The 18,910-nt window shown below is 34.6% G+C and overlaps 1 protein-coding gene across 1 annotated transcript; it reads right to left on the reverse strand.

The window, feature by feature from the left end:
• Positions 1 to 1,024: 1,024 nt before the first annotated feature.
• Positions 1,025 to 18,664, reverse strand: LOC125670168 (lysine-specific demethylase 4C-like). The gene is made up of 18 exons (XM_048905170.2): positions 18,116 to 18,664; positions 15,156 to 15,302; positions 14,690 to 14,865; positions 14,239 to 14,597; positions 13,848 to 13,951; positions 13,527 to 13,664; positions 13,247 to 13,389; positions 9,575 to 12,644; positions 9,236 to 9,464; positions 8,216 to 8,391; positions 7,790 to 7,997; positions 7,465 to 7,544; positions 7,032 to 7,196; positions 5,296 to 5,487; positions 3,224 to 3,400; positions 2,921 to 3,034; positions 2,734 to 2,826; positions 1,025 to 1,839 (listed from the first exon to the last, which is right to left on the reverse strand). Exons 2-18 carry the CDS (start codon positions 15,288 to 15,290, stop codon positions 1,723 to 1,725), a joined length of 5,676 nt encoding a protein of 1,891 aa, XP_048761127.2. The 5' UTR covers positions 15,291 to 15,302; positions 18,116 to 18,664; the 3' UTR covers positions 1,025 to 1,722.
• Positions 18,665 to 18,910: the final 246 nt, after the last annotated feature.

Here is an 18,910-nt window from a genome sequence, read left to right on the forward strand (position 1 = left end):
TCCATTGACGAGAGCGTCGATTAAATTGATGAGATCGATACTTGATTTGATGCGCTCATTAATTCAATTGGTGAGAGCAGTAATTGATTTGATGCGCGCATCAATTCAATTGATGAGAGCAATAATTGATTTGATGCGTGCATTAATTCAGTTAATATCTGCGGTGGAATTATTGCTCGCAAAATTGCATTTCAATAATTCAATTATAGCACACATCAATTCAGTAGATTAATTCAATTGCGCGCAATAATTGAATTGATATCTTCAAATAATTCGAGTTTATGTGAATTTGGTGCTCCATACAGACCAGCATTCGAACCCGGACCCTATGAATCTCCAGTCAGGTGCTCCTTCAACTGAGCTATCTAGCCATCAATTTTCACCTGTCAGCTCCAGGGGCTGGCTGGTCTATGGCTCAAAATGCAACAGACCAGACTGGGATTCAAACAGAGGCTCCTGAATTTCCAGTCAGGTGCTCTACCAACTGAGACATCTGGCCACTAGAGATCAAGCTCATCTGACTGCCATAAATTTTCTAGCCATTCTGGTTTTTTACTTTTGGAAAATCTTCATACTGTACGTGTACTTAATTCAGCAAATTCAAAATCAGAGAGAATCTGAGCCGATGTACTATTTGGCATTATCATGATTTAGTGCTTCTTCTATATATAATGAATAAATGAGATTTTCAGATTTTAGTGAAACCACAAGTGCTTCGTTGCCACAGCCGCTAAAATAAGTACAACCACGTCTCTGAACAGAACAGTCTGATCAATCCATACCTCTCTGCCTCACTTATTCCCTTACTGACAATCAGGAGAAATGAGAGACAAGATTTAAAATAGACTGTAACCATTTTAAATGAAAATACCATGTAAACTTGCAAAAATGTTTTAATACATAAAAACATTTTCTTACTAGTGTGATTACATTGGTAAATTGTGGAATGAGCCCCAATGAATAAGCATGTTCTCTAGCCAACTTCAGTAGATTTCCTCTGGAATATAAAACACCAACACAATGATTTTACTTGCCTCAAGACATGCAAAGGATCATGTCAGCTGCATTTAATGTGGAACACAGATTACCCGTTATCACAACAAGGAAACCATCTTCAAACTCTCATTCAATCAATTGCAGATTTATTCAGTTATTAAAATTAGAGCACATAATTTTCCTGTAAAATCCACTGAAATTACAATTCTCCTCAGAAAGATTAATTCCTTACAGCTTACAAATGTGAAGGATATACACAAAATTAAGCTCTACAGACGGGTGCATTATAATAAGCACACCAACGTTTACAAATAAAAGTCAAAACAACACATATAAAACACAGTACAATAAATACTGCCTTTCTACATCAATAAATAATTGCTGCCTTCTTTTCCCTCCACTTTATGTACAGCATCAGTGTCCAGATCACTTCCATGGGCAGATTGAAACAATTGTCCCTTTCTACTCCACAACATAAATGGATGTCGCAATATGAATACAACTATCATGACCAATGCAAAATATCCTGGTGTCTATTTCATTTACTTCAATATGCTTAATAAAATGACATATGAAATAAAAAAATGAAGTTGTGCAACACACGAAAAAAAAAAAAAATAATTACATAGAATAAAAAAAACAAAACAAGTTCATTGCCTTTACAATATACAATAGTCAACTGTTCACTGTACAAAATCACAGATAACACAGCAACAGATGGTTGCTTCAGCCATTGAGCTTGGAGTAAGAAACTTTAGGTTTGTTCCTGGTGTGGTGATCACCAATTTCAGCTTTGATTTCCTCGTCGTACAGCAAACTGTACTTCCTCTCCGTGGCTTCCGACTACAAGGTCAAGCAATATCTATCGGTAAAACGTTAAAAGTTTTCAAATCAATATCAGAAAAGGATTTGGTCATGACCATACAGTCTTAGATACATTGTGTACAATTTCTAAATCATATTCTTTACATGGAGGGGTGGGGCTTATCATTATTTTTTTGGGGTTGTCTGGGCAGCATAGTGATTGGTGCACTTGTTTCTCACCCCTGTGACCCGAATTCAATCTTCAGGATTGGCAGTGATTGTATGTGAGAGGGTAATGTGGTCGCCCACTCAAATGTGGGTTTCCTCCAGTTTCCTCTCACATCAATATCCCATTCATGCCAATATCCAAGCCGACAAGAAGCATTAAAATAAGTTGCAAAACTTGTTTGTTATTGTCATAAATAAAGTTTAAACTTTTTTATCATTATCTTTTGAAGAAAATACAGGATTGAAATGTCTAGTTGATGGAAATTTTAAAGAAAGAATTTTGATATACCCTGCCTGAAAATGAATTTCTGGATTTTAGTTTCTAAGTTTACATTAAGAATAGAGGATTTTTTTCCCCCAAGGGAATGTACTGCTCACAAACTATCTCCAAGTCTGCACTATTCAAAAGCAAACACGGTACTAGTATACAAGTAACCACTATACACAAGACTTGAAAACAATGAATTCTTGGACATTGTAACATACAGTTCAATTTCATTAAACTACAATTTTCTAACAGAAAATACAGCTAGACAAACATTTACCCAATCTAAAATGTCCTACTGTTTTACACAGTCCTAAAATCATCAACGGGTGTGATCAACTACAACTAAGTAAACAGCTTCAATAAATATAGTTGCACAGAAGGGCATAGCAAAGGTAGCCCATCTTGATTCATGGAAAATTTGCACATTTGAGACCTACCAGCCTAGATCTGACATGCTTCGGGAGATCTTCATCCGGTGTCCAAAGGTCATGTCTCTTGAAGTCTCTTTCTACTCCATCTTCAAACTGTACCTATATCAATAATCATATGGAGTACATCAAATATAAATATCAAATACTTCTATCTGTAAAGTTCAAAATCACGTTTTTCACAGATCAAACTTACAATATGCATGATCACAACATTTGTCCCTTTGAATGTGGCTCCATACAATTCTCCATCAGTCCATTTGACTTGCACAGGTGTTCCAACGAGTGGAAAGGAGGGTGGAGAATATCCCTGAAATCAAATAAATACAAGTCAAATCATTTAACACTCGACCCCCAATTTTCTATAGCAACTATATACATGAAAATTGTGCAAACAGTTAAATTCAATTTTCATAAAGAAAAGTTCAACAATTCTTTTATCATTTAAAGGTGCATCCTACTGAGGATATAAAACTTCAGAGATGATAGGTATGAATACCATAATATCTTCAGGAAATGTGTCATCACTAAAAGAGCCATCATCAAAATCCAGACAACAGAAGGTTTCTTTCTGAATTTTCACCACAGTTGCCTTGTAATACCGAGTGTTTTTATGCTTGGCAAATACTTTATCCCCCACTTTCAGATTTGTCATTTCACGCTCCTTGGCAAAAGCCTAAAATGAAGGACAAAAAGGTCACTATACGTTCATCCTGAAATGACACAATCTCAACATTGTAAGTTTCAGTAATAAAATTTGGCTTCACTAGTATTGGTTAAATTGTGTGAACTAATTAACTGGTAATAGTTCCTAGTCAGTCAAGCTAAGCATTGCTAGAATTTCTCTTCCACAGACAAGTACTTGATCACATTCATTCATGAAAAGTGTCTTCACAAAAGCCAATGATTTGCTTGTTAATATTATTTATGTACATTTAAAATTTTATGTAGTAAAGCCTGTGACTTGACATCAAACAGTAATTTTACTCACATATACATACACATGTATGACTGGGTATTGTCTGGAATTTTTTTTATTAGAATATTTTTAATTGTATTGTGATATGTATTGCAATATTTTAAATAAGAATTAACATGAGCTTTTCTTATTATGTAAAAAAAATATATGGCCCCCATCAGCCACGTACCTCAACAATCACTTCACTATACACTAATCAAGTGTTTTGGCGGTGTGATACGAGGTTATAATGTTGAAAAAAAAATCAATCAATAGACAAAATTTTAGCTGCATGCAAATTCACCTCATCAGGAGTCTATTTGCACTTTACAATTATCATGCATTTGATTACTTTTTAATCGATGATGTGAGCATATCAACTAATTTTTTATTGCATTTATATGACACAATAGGTAAATTGGAGAATTTTTTTGGGGTCTCTCTGGAGGATGTGCCAGCATTTTTTAAAAAGCTTTTGTTTTATTTTTCGAATTCCAGGGTTGTATTTGGTGACAAAAACAAGGGTATACCCTGTTTTTGCTATTATTTGCATCTGATACCACTTGTATGTTTTGATTGATTTCATTATTGCTATAGCCCCTCTTCAAAAGGTTTGTTTTGAATTCTTTAAGAATTTCTTAAAGTATATCTCCATCAATTGTGTTTCTCCAGTGGGGTATGGATTCACCTTTATTAAAACATTGTTTTGATGTCAGTTCTTTGTCTTGACGGTGCTTTATTTTTCATACTGTGCTGAACATAGTCCAGTATTATTAAGAGCAGGCCAATATTATGAGAAATACTGTTTTAGATAGAACAATGTTTTAAGTAAGATATAAGACTCCAATAGTCTATTATGTCAGATACGGGACTGATCACTCGCCGCTATGCGGCTCATGTCAGTCCCATATCCGACATAATAGACCATCTTCGTCTTGTATCCCTTACATAAATTCCTTAATAACTGAGGGATTATGTGCGCTTTGCATTCTAAATATTGGAACATGTTTATAGGTTTGATGTACAATGTGAGTTGCCTCAAAATGCTTTCCTTTATACACTGTAGTGTCCAAGTAAGTAATATCTATTTAAAGTTGGCAATATACAATTTAAGCAGTTAGTGAGTAGAATTAACTACAGTGAATAAATCATTTCTTTTTCTTCTCCATGAAATATTTTGTCAATACACTGGAATATCGATATTATTGCAAAGCCCCAATAATATAAGAAAACTACAGTATCAAATAAACCCTTTTGTTATCAATGCTCTATTGGAAAATTAACCTGAAGATCCACTATATACTGTCAGAGTTCAAATGCAAACTTTCATGCCAATTTTGAGTCTCTAAACAGTATCTGTTATAAGTGTCATGACATAACTTGCATGAACAGACAGAATGATGGGACATGGTAATTCCTAAACAACCTATGAAACCTCACGATAGGGACTGGTTGGGCCTTATTTGAAAATTTTCACATCTTTGAGATGAAGTGCCACAAATTTTGATTTAAGGTATGTGTTCAAGGCCAGTATTGTGCCAGCACCTCAGTTTTAAGGTTTTCTAATGAAATCATAAAAATAAACTTTGCAAATTAAAATATTGAAACAGTACCTTTTCCCTATGTGCTCCATGTTTATTACAGGTAGTATAGACTGGAAATGGCCAGTCACTTGTCTCAAACAAAACTCCAGCAGCATAGGCACAGGTCACATGGAAAGTGGAGTTACACTTCCCCACAGAGCAAAGAATGCTGACCCCTATCGACCTGTCACTGTTTTGTAGAGGGCTACAGTAATAGCATTTCTGTGAATAATCAAACATTTATCATATTAGGATGTACACAGAGAAACAGCAACTTTGTTTTTTACTTTCTTTGGCTGAAAGGTTTCTGTCACAAGGTACATCTGATTTGTTCTGGACAAGCCAAATGCTTTTTGGTTCCAATAACTTTGATTTATGATCTTGTCAATGATTAATATGCAGCTACCATATTTCGCCAAATGTAATATGCATCTTTTTTCAAGAATACTTTAGTGTGAAAAAGGGGTATGTATTATATACCACTATAGGTTTATGGCCCTTTTATCCAGGTGAAACTCTATGGGTAAAGTATTTACTCAGAGACATAGCCTTCATAGATACTGTGTACTTTTTCATCAAATCGATCTTAAAGAAATTACTACTGAAACGTAAAATTGCAGAAAATGTGATACTTAATAAATCATTATGAAACAGCCAATTAAAATTCATTGGATCTTTACAATCACCATTGTGCAAAAGTGCCCATGATATTATGAGACAGCAGCATGTTTTACGAAGCCATTGTTGTGTACATGTGCTTTGTCACTTGATTTTGTCGGGGTAGCTGTTGTAATCTTTTTTCTGTGGCTTTTTGCATGCTGCACAATTTCCATGGGTTTGGGAATATGAGATTACTGTTAACATTTCTTATTATGTATTTTACCCATCAAAATGCAGCAAACTTACGGAGGGTTATGTTTGAATTCTTCATTTCACTACCGTCTCCAGAGCATTATATTTACAAATGGAGCACAAATTACATGCATTTACAGCACCAATTAAATTCTTGTCTTTGATTATTATCATTTTTATAATTACTGCGGGGATCAATATACTGCACCTTTGTACATAATTTTTTTCAGCTTTGGTGGTGTGTTGATTACAAAACATTGAATAATTATAATGTTAGCTAATTAACTGAAGTCTAAACAAAGAAAATTTCAAGTCTGTTGAAACTTTAATGCTACAAAATCTCACACTTGACTAAAATTACAGCTGTTACATTATTTCCACAAAGATATTCAGTGAAGATTACCGCTATGCATAAAAGACAAGATTACCGTTCTCTTAAATTTTTGCTGCACTGTATGCAAATTCTTGTGCTTTGTTGAGAACTTGCATTAGTTCCACAAAGATTTCTAGTGATATTAACTGCAAAGAATAAAATCAAGAATACTGCCTGGTCAGAATTTTTGTTGCGTATCATACAAATGAACTGCAATTTCCCCCCAATTTTCTGGCACATAAAGGGGGATGCATATTAAATACCAATGCGTATTATATTCGACAAAATATGGTAATACATTCAGTTCCTAATAATGACTGCATGCAAGAAAAATTTTTCTACCAAGACCAGTTTCTATTTATTTTTAGAAAATCTATATCTAAAAAATTTGCTCAATTTGAATTTGTCCATTAAAGATAAGAGGGAAAAGGCCAATATAAATGGGTGCAAGATCTCTCCATACACAGTACTCATCATCAACATTATGCTGATTGAACAGGAGAGAGAGAGAGAGAGAGAGAGAGAGAGAGATCAAACTTACTAATCTAACTCTATTGGTGATGATTCCCTCGATGTTTATTGGTTCACGTTTAGGTATGTTATCAAACTTGATTTCTGTGATGGCAAGGGCACAAACAATGTGAGCCCACTTTCCATTACTAGTGGGTTTAAGAGCTCCACCTCTCAAACAACATAAACAGCATTCCTGTAAAGTAAAATATTCTTTCATAAATAAACCTAAAATAGTGTGTAAATGTAAATGGGGTGTTTTTTCCCCTGATGATCTAAATTTTGCTAATTTACAACCATTTTTTGAAATACAAATTTTTTAATTCAATATTTTCGTTTGTTTTCTTCAAAATATACAGGTTGATCTTTAAAAACATACACCTTTGGTTTTTGCACTGCATCAAAGAGAGATAGGATTTCTATTGAATTTAGTGTAAAATTCAATGAACAGATGCTTTACTTACAGCTGCAAGCTGCTGACGGACACATCTTGTGCATCTCCAAGCCTTCTTATTGTGAGGTACATCAAGCACACCATAGCAACCTGAATAAAAAAAAATATTATCTAATAATCCTAATCTATACATTCAAAGGCCTCAAAGATTAAAATAAATACAAAGACCTTTGGGGAAAAACAGCACTGTTAACAAAAACAACTCGGAATAAAAGATATACATAGGAATGCTTTAATAAAAGAAGGGCAAGCAAATCTATATATTACAATGCAAAGTACTAGATTCAACCTGCATATCAATTTGTTTACTGAACACCCATTATAACTGTGCTTACTTGCATGTACACAAACTTTACAGTCCTCGCACACTAACAAGTGACTCATTCCATCTTTATCCAGATGTGCTTGAAGTCTTGCTGGATTCTGGTTGTCCTCACTGTAGGCAAAGCACACCTCTGGAATCATCGGGAGTGTTTTCTCTGGCATTGATTTCTTCCCTTTTTTAGATTTTGACGGACTGTCCTCATGTTTTTCCAGTAAAATCTGGAAACACAATTTTCACAAACATTCCAATACAGAACTGGATATGTATCATAATCCTATAAATATTTTTTAAAATACAAACTACAGAAGGAAAGCAATACCATGTGCTTTTTTCTCGAATTAACTTAAAAGTTTATCAAAAAATACATACTTAATCAAATTATTTTCAATAGTAAAAGTGCCAATAAATGGAAAGCATATATAGATGATAGACTTACATGTAAAGGCTTAAACAATGCACAAATGGAACAATGTGGCAATTTCTGGCTTATTTTTACATTAAAGTCTTGTTCAGCACCAAAATCTAGCAACAAATGTTGCCATAAGCCTCTCACAGGATTTGTCCACTCTTCCGTCATAATTCTATCAGGAACTGTTGTAATCTCAAAGTTGTCTGAAAATTGAAAAAAATCTGTTAGTGTACAAGGGGAAAGTTCGCATGTGCAGTTAAAATAACCACATCGACCAACTGTATTCAGCAATTCACTGTTGTATGTGACCACTATAACCCCCCACCCCAAGTTTTATCCTATTCACGGTATCTGTATTAAACGGCCACCTGTCGGACGCGATCAATTAAAAACATTTTCATTTGTGTGATTTCATGCAACCTTACCTCTATTAATGTCAGTATAGTTTTGATTCACATGAATCCTACTTTCATTTTCCATTGAGCACTTTTCTTTACTTAAAACAAATAGTCTATGCTCGCTGAATCATTGAGTACCCCAGGTATCAATTAATTGTGCAAGGACAAAATCTACATTGTTGTATATCTATCAAAACCAATGATCAGCAAAACAATAACAGTTTTCAAAGGCGTTCCATTATGAGTGAGATTCTTGACAGAAAAGTAAAGTTTGTTAGATAAATCTTAACACAACAGACTGCATATTAGATTCTTTTTTTAAAATTCTTATTAACTTTATTTTACAACTGTTAAAATCCTACTTCATATCAAATAAATTCAAATACATGAAAATTTATTTTCTCCATTGTACATCATCTGTTAAATACATGCAAGTCTTCACAGAGGAAAATCCAGCAACCTGTATCAATGGACCACCTGTCATATGTGACCTTTATTCCTGTCTCTATAGGATTGTCTTCTAATACAGGTTTGACTATACATGTCAGATTTTTTATTCCAGTAATTTAGTGATTACATATTTTTGATGGCTTATGTCAGATGTTGATTTGAACCTACTTTTACTTTATTCAAGTAATTCAATTGTTACCTCTTTTGAAGTCTTGTTCACCACTGTTTCGTTTCTTTTTCTTTCCGACATTATCTTTATGAGTATCTTTGCCATCACTGCTGTTTCTGGACCTGTTCTTTTCAGAATCTTTGGTGTCACCTTTGGATTTAGGAATTTTGTTCTCATCCTGGTGTTTCTTCTTCACAGATTTTCCATCAATATTCTGAGATCGGGGGGATGCTGCTGCACCGGATTTCTTTTTTGCTGCCTAAAAAAATGACAGTATAAAACATCAATACAAAAGATTGCACACATGTTAAACTTTAACCTACAAGATGACAAACAAAACCTCTTTACTTCACAATGCATAAAACCTACCTTACTGGGTGATATTTCACCACTGCTACCAGATGTATCACACTTGTCTGGAGATATTTTATTGGGGTGGTTCCCTGAGAAAGCACTGTAGCTGGACACTTGCACCAATGTTTTATCAACTGAACCAGGACTGGACATACGATACAAAGACTGGTTGGAACTAGGCGAAAGAAGTCCAGCTTTCACTTTATTCTCCAGGCCAGCATCAGGGAGGTTATTAGAATCACTGTCCTTCTTCAAAACTTTACTGAGAACCATTTCCTGACTGCTCTCAGTGGACATTTTATGTTTTGGTGTGGTTGATGTTGTGGTAGTGAGTGTAGTTACAGCTGACACTTGAGATATTGGCACAATTGGCTGGGGAACCAACTGAAGTACTTTGTTTGGACTTACAATGGCTCCATAAGCCTGATCTACATCACTGTTTAACCCACTAAGAGTTGCCCCATTAAATTTTGTTACTGTTCCAGGATTTACTGCTTCTGAAGTCATAGGTGACTTGATAGCTACATTGGTTATTGGCTGTGTTTGCAAAGATCCCACTATTGTACAAGACTGAGGAGATGACACTTGATTAGAGGTAACAATAGTTTGGAAATGTGGAGTCTTAGGGTCCACCTGAAAGGCAGTAGGGGAGGGATGAATCTGTGCAACACCTTGTAACAGGAATTGAGTTGTTCCTGAAAACTGCGGTCTTCCACCAAATTGCGGGACATTAGCTGCTTTCTGTCCTATGATTGGAGTAGATGCAACCACTGTTGCTTGAGGATTTCCAGCCAATGCTAAATTCTTTTGCTGATTCACTGTGTTAAGTGGCTTGGATTGGGGAACAATACACAGAGTAGAGTTTGGTACAACTTGCGGTGAAACAGCAATCCTTAATGGATTTGTTACTGTCTGTTGCATAAGTGGGTTGCTCAATTTCTGAATAGAAGTTGGCTGCACAAGAATATTTCCTGTTGCAGTGTTTGCAATAGATGTCGAAACAATTTGTAAAACATTTGATTTAGGTGGATTCTGTAGCAATATTGTGTTTCCTCCTGATCTTGAGTGAGAAACCACTGGCACTAAACTAACAGTTCCTGAGGGAGATTTCATCTGGACATACTTTGTATTGTTGTTGCTAATATTCTTCGAAGTCTGTGACTTTGATTCTGAATTTGCAACTCCCCTGGTTGCTTTCAGTAACTGGCTAACAGTGGGTTTGCTTGGAGCAACAGTACCAGAACCTGAAGTTTTCACACTGTTAAGAATAACCCCTTTTGTATAAACAATTTGTTTCACCTGTGATGCATTAGTAATGGTGGAAGTAGGGGTTATGCTGGTACTGCAGCCAGTAGTAGTACCAGAATGCATCACAGGTATATTGGCTAAAAAATTCTGCTGTTGTTGTGAGGTTGGATTTTGTTGGTTGAGGGCCTGCAGAAGTAGATTTGATTGTGCTGTTGATGAAACAATTGGATTCAAGTGTGGAAACCTAGGATTTGGGTTGGATGGTCGAATCATGTGAGCCTGTGGAGGTCTCATATTGGAATGTGAGGGCATGGAAGGTGAATTCATGAGGAGGGATGATGATGTTCCAATGCAGGTTGTTGAACCACAGGCATTACTTGGTAAAGGTGGAGAGCCCAAACTGCCATGGTCATGTGATACTGCCTCTGCTAATCCCATGGTCCCCTCAACTCTATGTCTCCCTGGACTGAGCAAAGAACGGGGCGGCTTTGATCCTGGGGGTGATGTTTCAGGTTTTTGTGTTAACATACTGTTGGCCAATTTGAATGCTTCAGACATATTGGAACACAAACTTTGCTGCGTTCCAGTTAATTTCATAGGTGGCTTATGCAAAATATCTGGTGGTTTTGGTTCAAGAGTTCTCGAGTCACTTGTCTCAGAAACAACAGCATTTCTTTCATGCACAGTCCTGTTAACAGTGGTTGACAATTCAGAGTTTGCTGCAGAAGAATATGAAAGGTCTAATGCTTGTGCTCCTTCTTGTTTGGGCTCACTAGTTACAGTAGCTGAAGGGATGCTTTTCATTCTCACAGTCTTAATGTAATCAGCTGTGCCCTGCTGAGATGTTGGAGTAACAACGGTTAAAGACTTGGGTACATCCATACCACTGAAAGAACCAGACTCCCTGTTCTCTTGTTTTCCACAACTGCTGTCTCGACTTGGCTGTTTAGCTGTTGAGCTCAGCAAATCACCAAATGAGATACCAGAACTTTGGTTGAAAGGTGAATCTATGTAGGATTTTCCCTTGGTATTATTCTGCAACATTTGTTGTTGTTCAATCCATCTTATGGTTGGCATTAGGAAATTAATGCGATTAAAGTCGGACTGATTTTGTTGTTGGGTTTTCATATTTGACTGTGCTAGGGGGAGGAAAGAGTATGAGCTGGTACCAGGATTTTCTTTCCTTGACCTCTTTTTCGGAATAACTTGTTTTGCAGTGTCCATCACTGTTGCTTTTGGTGTAACCTTTTCACTTTTGATTGGAATCAAAGATGCATTATTAGTGTTTTCATTGGACGGATTACTCGAGGTCTGTGGAGCTTCCTGTTTTACTTGAATTCCCTCATGTTTGATTTCTGTATTTTGAACAGCTACCCCATCAGCTTTCCTCTTTTTCGGTTTATTTCTCCTAGGTGGCATTTCTTCAACTACACTTCCTGGACGTAGAGCTAATGCCCCTGAGCGGACAGCCACTAAAGATTCAAAAGCAGCTTGAAAAGATGGAGGCCCATTTTTCTTCACAGTTTCCTTTTTCTTTGACACATCTTTAAGGTAGACATCAATTTTCTGTTTGCTATCTGAATCATCTGATTTCTGCTTATCCTCAGCACTATCAGAGCATTCGTCTTCTGTTGATCCTCCATATTTGTCATTATCTGAATCCTCACTGGACTCCATCAAGTTTTTATCCCCTTCCTCTACACTCTTCTCTGATTTCTTGTTTGTTTTGACCTTATTTTTTTTTAACGTCTGCTCTGATTTCCTTGATATGGGATGCCTCTTTGTCTGTACTTTGCCCGAGATGTTGGCCTCTATCGCCTTTTCCCCAACAGAGTCCCTAATGAAAGATAATTTCATGTTCATGAAGCAAGTTGTTAATGATATAAGATATTACTTTAAAATATCCTTAGGTATGTAAAATTGCAGTTGAACATATGATCAAACCTGAACACACACATAAAAGGATGCAATTATACACAATATATGCATTAACTGCATTTTCTATCAGACACAATGAATTTTGAAATTGATATTTGCATTTGTGACTAATACGGGATAATATTTTGTATTTTAGACGTGTATTTACAATTTCCAACTCCGAAAATGTTGTTGAACCAAGTCATTAGATTATCTTCAGTAGTAAATCATATCACATAGCCAATATCTTACACCAGCAATAGAAATTTCATCCAGAGTAATATCGTGTAAGGGAAAACAATTGCAATTATACATGTAACTATATGCATTCATCACAATTTAAGTTAATCAAATTCTAAGAATATGATAGTAAATTTCAAAATATTTCTTTCTTTCAAGAAATACCTAATAAAATAATAACAAGTTATCAAAAAGACTTCTGTATTCCCATTTTACTTCTTGTAAATATTCTTTTCATTTCTTTAAATTCTTTTTAAAAAAAAAAAACAAAAAAAAACATACTTGTGCTTATAAAGTTTAGACCGGTCATCTTCTGGATGTGGTGCTACATCTTTCCCAACTTTCCAAAGGTCATATCGATCTGGTTGAAATCTTCGAACAAAACAATCCATGCTGATCTTGACCCCATCTTTTCGACAGGTACACTGAAAATAAATAGCTTGTTCTTTACATATTTGTGATAAACTGGTATTTACTGATATAAGAAACAAAATTATAATGTGAAATTTCATGAACAGATATGAAAATAAGTTATATTTTTAAAAGCAAAGCATTACACTACCTGTAAACATCTCTTTCCATACTCAATCCATCTTCTTGTAGCAAAATTGGTGGACTCTGCACAATTAAACCCATGATTATAACCCGCATGGTAGCCGTATGGGAAAGTTATCATGAACTCCCCCGCTTCCTGTGTTATCTTGACAACATACAAAAATCAAAATTAACAAAGTTAAAAATTGTATATATTTGTAATAAACACCCCCCAATATATTTGAAGCTGAGGATGCTTGTGAAGTGATGAAATGTTGAAATATCATTAAATGGAGACCTATCCTTCTTAGTAGTCCAAAATTTCTATGAACAAATTACAGGTACACACCTTATTAAAGGGAATAGAGTACTGTTTCAGAATTGCAGGTGAAATCAAAGTCATTTTGTGCCTCAAAAAAGCAGGACACGACTGAAAACTGCTTGGGAAAAAACCTAAAAAGAAATAAACAAACATATTAACTTTAAACACACTAAAGAAGCTAAGCATCACTTGAACATAATACACCCATCCAGATATGTACACTGGAGCACTGCTGTTCAATTAGCTATAGTAGTCCTCGGAGTGTATCATGTGAAATATTACTATGAAATAAATAAATTAAAGGATAGTAAAAAACACCACAGACACACTTTACATAGCTTATCAAGTATGGGTATTCCCAAAAGTGCCAAACAGTAAAGAAGAAACATTGCTTATTTCATGAACAATGCATAAATACCTTGTGCCAATCTTTCTAGTCTTCTCCCATGTTCTGGTGGAATGGCATACCAGGATTTTGGAGCCCCAAAATGGACATAGTTGATGCTGTATAGGTCCATGTCTTCAGTATGCCAAGGAAATGTTGTTTTCCACATCCCAAAATAAAGATAGGCAGTGTTGACACCCTCAATCTTAATGCCATAATCACCATTGACATAATCCAGTATCGTTCCCAACTTATTGATATTCCAGTAGTTTTGATCCTTGTCATACAAAGAACCAGAAATATCTGCTCCATAGATAGGATTCACAAATGTAATATTTTTCCAATACTTCCTTTCCAGTTCTTCATAATCAAAATGCCTTGGTGTTCGATACCTATCATATCAAGAGTAATACAAATTAGAAAGGAATAAAAAGAAATAGTTTAACTGTGTTGAATCCTGTTTGAATTGCATTTGGCATATTACCTGTCACTGTTCGCCAATTGTTCAAAATCTTTGCAGTTAATAGATTTCTTCTGCACATTGAACTGTTGATAGAGTCCTTGACAACCAGTGACAACTTGAGTTATGGGTGCTGGTATGGTGATGTCAACATCGTCATACCCATTTCTCCTTGGTGTCCACTCTGGAGGAGGGATAACCTGCAAAATTGAATGAAGTTTAAATCAAAAAGATATATAGAGATTATCCATATGTTTTATCATGTATAATTGATGAATAGTGTAATCATTTCATCTTTATATATTTACATATATACTCATAAAAATATTAATTCAAATTTGCACCATTCTGGGAACTGTTGAACCAATTATTTTTGTTAGCAAAATTACTATACAGATATACACATACATAGAGTTGGAACACTACCATTTCAAAATTTTCTAGAGCCACCATAGATTACTTTTGTATAGAATACAATTATTCAACAAACCTTTGCAACACCAGCTTTATGAGCCCCACAAGACTCCATGTACTCAACGTACTTAGTGAATTCTTTGAATTCCTCCATGGTTGGCCTGAACACCATGATTTTAGGTATACTATTACCTCCACTTGAAGATTCCATTTTTTCATTTATCTGAAATGCAAATTGTTCCCCATCATATATGCAATTTAAAAAGTCATAGGCAGCACTTTAAAACTACTATGTTTTACACCAAAAATTCTGAAGTCAACCTGGTCAAAAAAAGTGTAATGGTCAAACCAATTTGATCAACTGTTACAGAGAGCTCAGAATACAAACTTTGAGATCTCAGGTTCGAACCAGTCTGGTTTGTTGCATTTCCCCTATTTCCATTACAATTCAGCAAGGCTCAAAATAATTGATAACCCATTGGTTTGTTAATTGGGGCCAGTAAAATTTACCTGAAGTTAGAAATGTACAGTACTTAAAACAAACCATTTGCCCTCTACACTACCCATCTTTAAATGCCTATAAGTATTCACATTCAGGCTAGTAAAATTTACAAGCCTGCATGTTGTTTCATTATTCAAAGACCCAAAACTTTCCAATGGTTCAACCAAAAACTTTCTCCAACTCTGAAACACTTCTCAGCTATGCGAACAAAACACCAAAACAATGCTATACTAACATGGATATATGCTTAATCAGTGAATCTGGGCAGTACTTCCCACTTCTATAAGTCCATTGGGACACAATGTTCTAAATTAATGTCAATCCTGCAATGATGTACACATGAAAGAACTTGTATTTGTAACAACTAGATGACTCCTGTATATAAGTTTCAATGGGCTAACAATAAATTACTGGGAAATAAACGTTCATAACATTTGTTGGCTTATGCATCTAGATTACTTTGTATTTCTAACCTGCACTTCGATTGGATACATTAAAAATAAATTAACAAATGAGCATCTTTAAAAGAAACTCAATTTGGGATGGGTAAAACTAGATATGTCTTTCAACATTGTACAATGTATCATTCTTGGTTTTCATTAACATTCTTAAAAAAATAAATGTGAATCTTCAATTTAATTTTTTTTAAAAACTTAATATAACCCAGTTACGACTTACAGCTATTTGTTTAACTATTACATCAGGTATTTATTAATATCTTCTCAGGTCAAAATTCAACCCTATACACAATTAGAAATAACCACAAATTTCCCCCAGTGAACTTAGTAAACAGTACCTTTGTATGTTTACTCTCTTAGAAATACAAGTAACATGGTTCAGTTGTCTATAAATCCCCTCCATCTAATCATTTAGCTGTACTACAGTCATAGTTCATTTTTAATAACACCAGAAAAACATTGCCAACTTTAATTGTAAATAAGCATTATAATGAAGATTCACGAATTATTTCTCCTTACTAAATCGGCACCAGAGTAACCAGGTAAGGATTACGAGTTATTTCATACAGACAAAATATATTTTAGTGTATTTTGAGTAGAAATAAATCTTTGAAATGGTCCATTTTATTTGGGGAGTCTAAATATCGTATATTACTGTAATAAATTAATGTATAATGGGATAGTATGATATTTTATCTAAATATATTCTAGTATTCTATTATTGAAAAATGTATATTTACAGATCGATTTAATTCCAATTTATTTAATAGAAGAATTTTGATCTACCAACCCAATTTCATTTACCTAGTTGATTCTTTTTGGCCTTACATTATGCAGTTTGATCATACATATTGATACAATACAATACTGCTTTGTTGTGAGAGTTAGTTCATGTCACTGTTGTTTAACATGAAATATATCTACAAACAATATATATTCTTCTTTAAATTGTCGATTAAATTTTTCCAAAAATAGGCTGCTAAATCCCTGTAAATTACTTGTTGTGACTGATGGCCTGAACTTATTTTACCCAAACTGGTAAACACAATGTGGCAATTTTTGAAGTACACTGCACCTCTGAAAACAATTCAGTTTTATTTTTCCAAACCATGTGATTATAATTCTTGGGCCTATGCTGTCTTGAAAGAACTCATGTAGACCTTTAGCCCATGAGTCCTTTGGTATCATGGCAAACAATTCTGAATTTCAAACATTGGTTAGACATAAAAAATTTCTCCAATTGACCAGTAAAAACAATAAACTGATAGCCAAATTGACCAGTAAAGAGAATGATTTATGTATATGCCTCTAGAAATGACAGGTAAAAAAAGCCCAGTTGCTTTGAGTATAGACACAATGAAGTAAATCAGACAGATTCGCACACTGAGGGGGCTCAGTTCAAATCCTTATCTGACCCTATCAGAAAGGAATTATAATTTTAAATATACACACATCTACAATAGACTATAACATTTCTTCAATAAATAAAGACTATAAGTTGACACATGCAATTACATTTGCTTTTAGTCATGTAACATATAACTTCTTACCCTATATTAAATTATTAAAGAAAGTAGTTCCATAATGTCAAGGACATTGTCCTGACAGTGACTTCTGGTGAAACAAAGTGTGCATACTGTCACAACCCGACTTACAACCCGTTATAATAACAACATGATGCAATTACAATTCCTTATAAAATTATTGTGTCTAAGCATCCCGACTAAGTCTTATGATCAACAGGAAGTCTGCATTTCTGTATACAACATGGCGGAAACTGTCTTAAAATATCCCAGACGATACGTCCAGTTAAAAGTTTACGATTGTACTAAAGCTCGTTTAAAACTATTTTACAGTCAATATTGACAAACGTTTTTTTCTTTTTCTTTACAAAAACAAATTTCCCAAATAAAGTATCCCCGTCTTCCATCACACGCTGTTTATCTACACCAGTTCTAAACACCGACAAGCGGCTGTCTCAAAACATACACAGTTTTAAAAATAAGACATATACAATATCCGTCATTACATAGATGGCATCAAGAATGACTAATTCAACATGTGTGTATACATTACCAAGAAGAAGCGATGCTAAATAAATATTTTCAAATATTTCCTATCGTACACGCAAGTACGTGCCATCAGAAACATTTTTTAGCCAAACAACATACAGATTAGTTTACGACTATCCTCATGAAAATAGTCCATTCACGGTGAGTTACCGTTTCCATCATTTGAATATTAGTTATAGAAAAAAAAATATTTATTTGTATATCGTTTTAGATTTTAAACAGATTTCGTTGATTACCAGTTGTTTAATTCATATATACTCGACACCGAAATCTGCGGAAGGATATAACCATATCTGCATAAATATAAGCTCGAGAAGGAGATAAATCAAAGTACTGATAGTAAGAAAAGCAAATTGAAATCTGATACGGTGAACATCAAATTATCAAATTTTGAACCATCAGATTCCAGAGATAACACATAGAGAAGAGCATGGATCAGATATGTAATAGTGCTAAGTTTGATCAGTAGAGTATTAAACATAGTTGCCAACCTCCAACATGTAAAAAGACTCAAGGGTCATGACCCTCTTTGGAAAGCAAAAAAAAAATAAAAAAAAATAAAAAATAAAATAATAATAATAATCTGGTCATAATGCGTATTGGCATTCACAACATATTTGCTAGGATTATATGTGTTACAAGTGTTTATATTTCAAAAATATTTACAACAGAAATGTGTGTATTGTGTATTTATTGAAGAGAAGCATTGTAACCTTTGGATGTCTTTTAAGCATTTGACCTGGTAAAACGAAGAGCAGCCCGCTTTGTCAATAGCAAACATGGTAGTATATTTAGTGTG

The sequence above is a fragment of the Ostrea edulis genome, chromosome 4, assembly GCF_947568905.1.
Source record: "Ostrea edulis chromosome 4, xbOstEdul1.1, whole genome shotgun sequence".
Lineage (NCBI taxonomy): Eukaryota > Metazoa > Mollusca > Bivalvia > Ostreida > Ostreidae > Ostrea > Ostrea edulis.

Bases quoted from the DNA above. Each gene is read 5' to 3' on its own strand.
- LOC125670168 (XM_048905170.2), bottom strand. From the start codon at position 15,290: ATGGAATCTTCAAGTGGAGGTAATAGTATACCTAAAATCATGGTGTTC. The intron at 7,998-8,215 runs GTAAGTCTATCA...TTGTGTTTCCAG, and splicing joins CATTGTTTAAGCCTTTACAT to ATTTTACTGGAAAAACATGA. The intron at 2,827-2,920 runs GTAAGTTTGATC...TTATTGATATAG, and splicing joins ATGTTGTGATCATGCATATT to GTACAGTTTGAAGATGGAGT.